The 10310-nt window shown below is 34.9% G+C and overlaps 1 protein-coding gene across 1 annotated transcript; it reads left to right on the top strand.

Moving 5' to 3' along the window:
* Nucleotides 1–3367: 3367 nt before the first annotated feature.
* Nucleotides 3368–5862, top strand: LOC123653924 (piggyBac transposable element-derived protein 4-like). Its single transcript, XM_045589900.1, has 3 exons — nucleotides 3368–3918; nucleotides 4042–4882; nucleotides 5809–5862. The coding sequence occupies exons 1-3, from the start codon at nucleotides 3368–3370 to the stop codon at nucleotides 5860–5862; spliced, it is 1446 nt and encodes a 481-aa protein (XP_045445856.1).
* The last annotated feature ends 4448 nt before the right edge of the window (nucleotides 5863–10310 follow it).

Genomic DNA, 10310 nt, shown 5'->3' with positions numbered 1-10310 from the left:
TTACACCCAGACTCGGGGTGGGAATCGAACCCACAACCTGCGGAGCAGAAAGCAGGGTCACTACAAACTGCGCCAACGGGCTAGTCAATTTCAGCCTTTATATTATTACCTACTTTGCTGAGGGCTATTTTAGAACCGTTCTTAACGGCAGCATTAAAATGTAACGTGTGTATAGTTTTCTAAAATCCATTCAATTTCATACATAATGCAAGAAGAGTAAATGATAAAACTCTCAAGAGTAGGATTGAGTCAGTCGCGAACACGGCGCTGGAGACGAGACTCATCTTTAATTTATTAATCCCACCAAGTAGTGAGAGTGTATCCTTTTCTATTGAGTTTGTATCGTGAAGTGAAGGGTATGTTTGAGGGTAAGAATCACTGTTACAATCAGCTTGGTTACTAAATAATTACTGAACGATGTTCAAAATGAAATCATGGTTTATCGAAATAATGAGAATATTAATGAATTAGCAAACGAGGTCGAGGTACTACCTCAGTCGGGCTGCTCCATATTTTAAGCAGAAAATTTCCCCGGTGTGTCCTACCTCAGTTAAAAATATATAGGTAGTTAATTATATATAAATATAACAAAACGCGTGTGATTTAGACCACACGACTGAAGTAAAACTTCTGCACGTAACTGGCTATGAGAGAAAGAGAGAAAGAAAATGTTTCCTCGCACCTCTCTCTCTTGTTGTGTTCACCTCGACTGATCATATTTTTCGTAACGCCCTCGTCCCACATTCACCAGCTTACTCCCCAAGTCAAGCGTGCGTCAAAAAATTTTACTTCAAAAAGCTTTTATTTCGTATTAAGTTGATTACCTTAGGAATAGTCTACCATGTATTATTTTATTTATTTACTATTGTTTTGCCATATATGTTATAACCCCCCCCCCCCCCCTTATAACTAACTTGGCCGATTCTCAGACATCCGATATACTCACAAAATTTCATAAAAATCGGTGCAGCCGTTTCGGAGGAGTATTTTAACTAACATTGTGACACGAGAATTTTATATATAAGAAGATTGACTTGGTATACTGACAGATTGAGATTAACAATGACACTTCGCTTACTTGTCACGAATATTATACGGGTTAGAGAATCATGCGAGTAAACCCGTGAGATATATAGCTAGGGATTTATAAAAGATCAATTTCGTCACACTTATTAATGTACCCATACAGGTTTAGTCTGCCACAATAAATAGATTTTATCGACACCACATCCAGAGAGGAACATAAAAACGTTACGTATCAAATATAGTTTTTTTTTGACAAATTGTTTGTACTGATGCTATTGCCTTGATTAGTAAAATAATAGTAAATAATGTGTTCCTGTGATGAGGAAGGTAATCAGAGCTCCTGGTTAGGGTCGAGAGTAGGGTCGGTAACGCGCTTTCAATGGTCAGGACCTTACACGTCCATAGGCTACGGTACTCGCTTTTGCTTACTTCGTTTATTCGCCGCCTTCGAAGCACAAGAAAGCTTAATATAATTGCTAGCCTCCATAGAAATCTTCCACGAACTACGCAAGTCTGTATATGAGTGCGTATTTAAAGTTTAACCGTAGGTTTGAAGGTCATAGGACACGTAGGTAGATGAAGATTGTTCACTGTACAGTCTTGGTAGATTACTTATCACCTCAGTAAATACACGGAGGTGTCAGCTATGCTAAATATTTAACATGAATTCACGTGTACTTGACAGTTATAAAAGTTAACGAAATATGGGTTGTTGGTATTTCATACATGTTTACCTACGTTATTATCAAAGTAATAGTGTAAATTCGTTAGCTTTTGTCAAGACACAGCATGTCCTTGTGACTGAGTGCATAACGTTTGAGTATTTAAGGCTTTTAAAATACTACCCTCAAGTTTCTTGACGATTTTTGACTTATCATTACTTAATTAATTTTTTTATATGCTTTGTAAAATGACAATTGGAACGTGCCTTTGAAGCCGTCATAAATAATATATTTTTTCTTTATCCATACAAATAAATTAAATTGGATTGTCTGTTTGTAATATTAAAATAACCACTTTTTACTAAATACATAGGGATATATACAAGGTACATATACCAATATAGCATTTTTTACTATTTTTGTCTGTTTGTCTGTTTGTTTTAGCTAATCTCTAAAACGGCTGGACCGTTTTTGACAGGACTTTTATTGGTAGATAGCTTATGTAATAAGGAGTAACTTAGGCTATTTTTATTTAATAAATTTATTTATTTTGTAACTCTGCGAACAGTACAATATTTTTTTTTAAATTTCACGCGGATGGAGTCGCGGGCACAGCTAGTAATTAATAAAAAAAAATATATGCTTTCTAAAAGGAAAATTGAAACGTGCTTTTGAAGCCGTCTTAAATAACATATTTTTTCTTTATCCATACAAATAAATTACATTGGAGTGTGTGTTTGTAATATTAAAATAACTAAAATATGTCTGTGTACAAGGTACATATACCAAAATATTTTTTTTATAATTTTTGTCTGTCTGTCTGTCTGTTTGTTCCGGCTAATATCTGAAACGGCTGGACTGATTTTGACAGGACTTTTACTGGCAGATAGCTGATATACTAAGGAGGAGCTTAACCCTTTCGGACCTGTTGGTATGTATATGTCCCATACTTCAGATGACTGTTGGGACATAACATCCCATGGATATGCAACTGAGGACTGAGACTCTAAATTTACTTTATAAATGGGATTATACATCCCATATCGTGAATGGATCTTCACTTTATATATTGACAATGGTAGTTTTTATCTGGCAACATTATTTTTTAGACAGTCGTAATTTATAAAGGTCACGGAAAAGACGTTACATTTTTGATAATAAATATAAGTGGTTTTAAAGCTGTTTTCAGGTAAGTTTTTTTATTTATTACGTTCTGTAAACTAACTAATTTATGTTAAAGATATTTTCTTTGCAAAATATTGGGATTTTGATAAACAATTTTGGTTTTGGGACACTGGATCCCATCAGTCTTTTTTAAACTTACTTAACCTTAGATTAAAGGAGATTTCATTGCATTATGCTGATTTATAGTTTATATGGAAATAATGCTTTTCATTGCTTTCTTTTACTACTTAATACTGCTTTTCGCTGCTTTTGCATGATTGTGTACTTGTTTCAGAATGTCTTCAAAACGCAAAATTATAAAAAAAACGCTGAGAGAAGATGAAATTAGTAAATTCTTAGACGATGATGATGACGATGAGACCTCTTTCGATGAATCTGTTGGTAGTGATGACTTATATGTTCCACCGCAAGACTCACATGCTAGACGTACCTTTGAAAATGAATCAGATAGTAGTATTGATGGTGATGTTTTGATTGAACCAGAAGACCCACTAATGCAGGAAGATGAAGAGATGATTAGTGCAAGTACGGATCATATTGAACTAGAAAGTGAAAATAGGGAAGTGCAAGAAGATCAACAGATAGAAATGGAAGTAATTAATAAAGTTGTGGGAATAGAAGATTCGTACGAAGTATTGCAAAGACCTTCGACTTCAAATACTAATATTATTTGGGGCCCAGTAGAACAATCCTTTACACCGCGAAAATCCGTGAGTTTACCAAGAGTTTGCCGAAGTTCAAATTTATTCTCGAGTGATTCCAAGCCTCTTGACATATTTTTGAAATTTTTCCCTAAAAGTTTAATAAACTACATTGCCCTAAATACTAACTTAAGAATAGATAAAGCAAGATCACAAGTAGGAGATAGAGATGCTAGAGCTCGCAAACGAAGCTATATGACAGCTACAGATGGAGGCGAAATAATGATAGTTCTGGGTTGCACCCTAATTATGGGATATAACCAACTACCTTCATTCTCAGATTATTGGTCTACTAAACCTTCACTCGGTAATGCGGTTATAAAAGCTGCTATTAGTCGCGATAGGTGCAAATTTTTGCTAGGAAAACTTTATTTTACCAATCCTGAAAAGCCTCCTAATGTAATAAATAAAATTTATTATATAGAAGACATAATGAATTGTTTAAAAATAACGTTCAAAAAGTACAGAGAAGATAGTTACATACAAAGCATTGATGAGTCAATGACAAAGTTCAAAGGCCGATCGTGTCTCAAGCAATATATGCCAATGAAACCCACTAATAGAGGAATAAAAATATGGGTACGAGCTGATGCTACTACGGGGTATGCTTATGATATGAACGTTTATGTTGGAAGAGACTCAAATGCGACTATGTTACGACAAACACAAGAAATGACACTCGGAGAAAATGTTATTCGCACTCTAAGTGCTACCATAGAAAATCCAGATACAACACTTTGTTTTGACAGATTTTTTACTTCAGTGACACTAATGAACACCTTTGAATTTGCTTGTGTGGGTACATGTAATGTATCTCGCAAAAATATGCCTAAGATCTGTCCCGGACAGAAATTCAAGCAAGGTGAAATGGCATTTGTTGAGAACGGTCATGGCACTATTGCGGCTAGATGGCAAGATACGAAAGATGTTGTGATTATGAGTAACTGTCATGATGCCACGAGAACTGAAGTTCAACGAAAGTTGAAGAATGGTATCACAATACCAGTACCAGCACCAGAAATGGTCGCCTTTTATAGACGTGCAATGGGTGGTGTTGACCGAAATGACAGAATGTGTGGAGAGCATGAATTTGAACGGAAATCGACGAAATGGTGGAAGAAAGTATTCTACAGGCTTTTGAAAATGGCAGTAGTAAACTCTTGGGTAATATACAGAGAAAAGGTAAATCTAAAATGCTCTATGAAAGATTTCATGATTGATTTGGCTGAGAATATGGTAGAATACGGAAAAAATATAACGGGAAACAAAAGAAGACCTGTGAATCCAATGCGACCTACTGGAGGTGTGGTAGGTAACCATTTACCCATCCAAACCGATAATAGGAAACGTTGCATTTCATGCACAAAAAACAAAAAAGACACGCGCACTTACACCAAATGTAGTGCGTGTAATAGCTTTTTATGTAAAAACTGTTTTGCATCATTTCACCTTTCTTGATGCCCATTTCTTCTCTAAGTATTTTGCCCTCTGCTCTCGTTTTTTTTTAATTTATATAATTTTTTATTGCCTTAAAATACTAAGCAGACATGATGTTTTTTGATAACATTCAATAAATAGTAAATATAGCATTATTGTTTTATTTATAAAATTCAATTTATAATTTTTCCAAAAAATGTATGAAAAACCTACTCAAATACAATAGGTTTCAAGACTGATGGGACATATTGTCCCATGGTTAAAAGTCTAGATTTCAGCCATTAGAAAAAGTCTAGATAGTTTTTATAGTAATCTTATTTCAGTATAAGTATTTTACAACGTTCTAACGCGTGAAGATTCATATTTTAAGTTTCAGTCTAAGAACTGTACCCCTAGGCCGAACCGAAAGGGTTAAGCTACTTTTATTTTAGATATTTTTTAAATTCCACGCGGACGAAGTCGCGGGCACAGCTAGATTCAAATAAAGAAATTTCAACACGAAAATGTCTTTTTGTCATTGTTTGTTGCTCGATCATAATAAATATATTCATTGTTAATCACGACGGTGCCTCGGAAGCCTTTGTGTCTCTCCTCACACTTGATCGACTTTTAATTTAAATTATTATTATTTATATGAAAGCTTTCGTCAGTTTTATTCAGGGAGCACGTATTGATTTATGTTCCTTTATACTCTTCTGAAGCTTTAGTAATCTTAAAATATTTTGTGCTGTAATAATATTTATAAAATTAATCTTTATAAATGAAAATATTTACAAAACATCACAATTTTACCGCAGGCAATACGAATTACACCATCTCTATTAAACAGGGCTTATCGCCACGATTTGTAGAGTTTTTAACCGACTTCCAAAAAAGGAGGAGGTTCTCAATTCGACTGTATTTTTTTTCAGGATCTGATGATGGGATCCTAGAGAAATCGAGGGAAACTCTTGAAAATCCGCAATAACTTTTTACTACGTGTACCGATTTTGATAATTCTTTTTTTGTTGGAAAGAAGATATCCCTAGTTTAGTACTATGATAAGGAAACTAGAATCTGATTATGGGATCCCAGAGAAATCGAGGGAACTTCTTGAAAATCTGCAATAACTTTTTATTAGGTGTACCGATTTTAATGATTTTTAATTAAATCGAAAGCCGATGTTTATCATGTGGTCACATTTAAATTTCATCGAGATCTGATAACTACTTTTTGAGTAATAATGCGTATGCTTTGATAATGCGTTGTTACTTGACTATTTTTTCGTCGATCTACGTTGTATTACTCGTCGATGTAATTGAAGTCGGTTTTTTTTTCGTTTGCGAGCAAACACAATTATGTCAAAATATGGCGCTATTAGTCGAGGATCCAATTTATTTATTTATTTATTTATATATACATACATATTTTTATTTCAACAGTAACAATGCCATTAAACCCTTATTGGGTTTGTCTTGGCATATAATGTTGATATATAAAATATAAGTCGATAATAGATCAACTTAAATACATACTTAAAAACCTACTCCAAATCTTTATTTTAACTGACGCAAATAATCCATATTACCATTTACGTGTGTACAAGAACAAAGGACAATATAATTGTAACTAATAAAAAAAATGATTCCTTTTACATAAGCAACACGTTTCTTGCTGCCATGGATACTGTAACGGTATTTTTTGTTGCTTTTTAAGCAAATAATAATACATTAACATACATAATATAACGTAGACGCTTTACATACGAGTCCAGCGCACTGACCATGTCTCCACGCTTCCTTGACTCGACTGCATAACGATCTGCAAACAGTAATTACGATTAGCACGTAATTAAGTAAGCGTGGAATTAATTACACGTTTTAACTTAGTTTCTTAAATACTTAATTTATGTGTTTATATGGTGTCCTCTGAAACTAGTCAGTAGTCATTACATACAGTGAAAATTGTTATAAAGCAATGTTTGACATGTTGTGAGCCCGTTGTTTGTAGTGGCCGTGCTTTCTGCTCCGAGGGTTGTGGGCCACGTCTGGTGCAGTATTTATACTGATTATTTCATCATCATCATTACAGCCTATACAGTCCACTGGTGGACATAAACCTCCACAAGTTTACGCCAAAAATAACGTGAGCTCATGTGCTTTGCCCATAGTCACCACTCTGGGCAGGTGGGTTGGTCACCGCAAGGCTGGCTTTTTTGCACCGAAGACGTTGCCCGTCTTCCGCCTGTGTGTTTCAAAGCCAGCAGTTGGATGGCTATCCCGCCACCGGTCGGCTTTTTAAGTTCCAAGGTGGTAGCGGAAGTGTTAGCGGCTGTGTTATCCCTTAGTCGCCTCTTACGACACCTATGGGAAGAGAGGGGGTGGCTATATTCTTTAGTACCGTAGCCACACAGTACTGATATTTTTAGATTAGATTAGTAATTATACTGATTATTTACATATGTTTTATTTCTATGTATATTTCTCGAAAAAATAAAGTCTATAATTAGCCATATCAGTCGGTTGTATCTTATAATACGAGTACAAGCATTAATTGGGTCCGTGTATACTCAGGAATTCAGTGGGCATATGATTATTACCCACTTATTATGTAATTATGTTGATAGTTGTATCTTGACAGATTCATAATGAGTACTGCTGTAGCGAATGTGTCTTGAACTGTTATACTCGTACATTTGTTTGTGAGAGGCCCGACTGTTGTTGGTTAATGTGATATCACAAAGCTCTGTCCTTTTAATATTAATTTGGACTGGAGTTTGAACTTTTCACGGGTCGATTTGGAACATGAGGTTGTGATCTCTGATTTCACTTAAATGTTTTACTAAAGCTAGGATGATCCGAGAAATCCCCATCTGATTTTGTATAAATAAGTTATATATAGGACTATACATCATGAATAAATAAATATAATCTAATATATAAAATTCTCGTGTAGCGGTGTTTGTGTTAACTTTGTAGAAACGGATTGACCGATTCTCATGAAATCACGTGTGCATATTGGGTAGGTCTGAGAATCGAACAACATCTATTTTTCATCCCCTTAAATGTTAAGGGTAGTCCACCCGTAAATTTTTATTTTTTATTTTTAGATAAATTATTTATTTTTTATTTTATTATGATTTGGCGTTGAAAAATACATACAACCTTAAATTTTCACCATTCTACCACCAACCCCTATTTTTAAATAGCGTTTAGCGGCAAGACAACGTTTGCTGTGACAGCTAGTATAACTATAATATATGCGGAATACCTAAATCGGGCGTGTGTGATGTGACGGCCAAGAAACAGACGTATGCAACCATAATATTTTGCATAATTCAATGCTTCTAAGGCGAGATAGCTCTCCGCTCATTAGGGATGTAATAATTAATGAACTATGGACTGTGTCCGTTAGGAATACCGTAATACGAGCCTTAAGGAAGTAATTAAATGTACGTGTACAGGCAGACAGGTGGGTGAAAAAGTTGTTCGATGGTAGAATTACTATTCTGAGACGGTAACGTCGCGTGTTAACTGCGTTGCACTTCTTCTGAGCATAATTTTTTTTCCAAAAGCCGTACTAACGTGAAAGAGGTTTAATACTTTGAAAACAACTGTACTGGATATCATTTAACTTATTAACAAAGCTTAAGTCAGTCCATAATATGTTCCAGTTCATTGTCAAATGTGCTATAGTTTGAGAAATGGCGAACAGTTTAAGCTATGCTGATTTGGTATTCGTAAGGTTGAAATGTTAGAAAAATAAAGCGCGGGCGTACCAAGTACACAGTCATGTCAGAAATGAAAGTACTTTGACAAACCAATTTTTAATTCTCGTTTATATTTATACAAATCTTAAAGCTTTAGATTTCCGTTCCAGCGCCATCGACAACAACGTTGCCGTTTCATCAAAACGTTGCCGGTTCATCCGTAAGAATTTTATCCTTGTGCACCTAAAAAAAATTCACTTCAAATATAGCGAAAGAGTTGGTAAAAATACAATATAAAGAATTAGACGAGAAATACTTTATTCCGTCTGCACCTTACAATATTTAACGATACATATTGTCTAGGATCGACAATTTGTGTTGCTAATATTTTACTTATGTTTATTTCGCATAGTAATACATTCTTTGTACATTACACGTGTATCCCTACTGCAGCTCTAAAGTAACAGACATATTGTGATTGGGTTCATCTTAGTAATAAGATTCGCTGTTTTCTGTGGGTACGGAACACTGTAAAGTTAATACTAGATGTACTGTTTTTAGTATCGCTAGTTTTCATTCACGATGTACGAGATTCTTTATAATGTTAGAGCAATGAAGGTAGTTGTAAGAATGTAGTATAGTCGGTAGCAGCTATCCGCAAACCGGCAGTGGAATAGCGTGGTGGTTAAGCTCTAATCCTTCTCATACATGGAAGAATAGCCCTATGCCCAGCAGTGGGGATATTACAGGCTGAATATAATTGACTAAACTTACGCATCTATTATTGAATAATAGTTTTGAACTACATTTGATCGCATTGGATTGGTCAGATTTAAATAAACAATAAGTACGTTTCAAAGCCTATTTATTTATCACGATGAGAGACTTCAAAATATGACGAGATGCCTCTCGATATTTGTGTTTAGTTTAACTTAAATATACATCTAATAGACATCTAAAGCATATCATGAATAGCTTTGAAATGGTGTGCAATAGGTATATATATGTGATATAATTCACAGCCTTTCGCTTGTATCCACCTGTGCTATGACCGGAAACGCAAAAAAACGATTAGAACGAAATAATAAAAGCACATCCTGATATCTCTCTACCGTATCATCATATCTGTAAATGATTTCCGCAACGCGTAGCGCTCGCCGCGCGTGTAATGTCACCGAGTAATTACAGTGACTCGGAGGAAGCAGCGTGCAGTAACGGTGCTCGCTGATGGGTTCGCTGTACAGTTACATTAAATTTCCTGTTTCTGTTCTGTATGTCTGTAAATAATATCGATTTGTGTTAAAGTTGATGAGCACAAGAGAACGGTGTCAAATGTTACGTCACGAATTTGTTTTGGCAAAATAACTTGGCAAATATTTTATTATTATCAAATTAGAATAAATACTAATGATCAGTTATTGTGGATATGAGCATTTTTTTTACCGACTACCAAAAAGGAGGAGGTTATTAATTCGTCTGAATTTGCTTCTATGTGTTACCTAAGAACTTTTTTTGGGTGGACCGATTTCGATGATTCTTTTTTAATCGAATGGTGATGATTGTCATGTGGTCTTATTTATATTTAAACGAGACCTGAGGAAGGGGCACTTT

The sequence above is a fragment of the Melitaea cinxia genome, chromosome 5 (assembly GCF_905220565.1).
Source record: "Melitaea cinxia chromosome 5, ilMelCinx1.1, whole genome shotgun sequence".
Lineage (NCBI taxonomy): Eukaryota > Metazoa > Arthropoda > Insecta > Lepidoptera > Nymphalidae > Melitaea > Melitaea cinxia.
Note: the sequence above shows the minus strand (reverse complement) of the source record. Positions and strands in the feature narration are given on the sequence as shown.

Excerpts from the sequence above, each read along its gene's own strand:
- LOC123653924 (XM_045589900.1), top strand. The coding sequence starts at position 3,368 with ATGCAGGAAGATGAAGAGATGATTAGTGCAAGTACGGATCATATTGAA. Across the intron at positions 3,919-4,041 it reads GCTGCTATTAGTCGCGATAG|AGAAGATAGTTACATACAAA; the intron begins GTGCAAATTTTT and ends CAAAAAGTACAG. Across the intron at positions 4,883-5,808 it reads TGCGACCTACTGGAGGTGTG|GCAATACGAATTACACCATC; the intron begins GTAGGTAACCAT and ends ATTTTACCGCAG.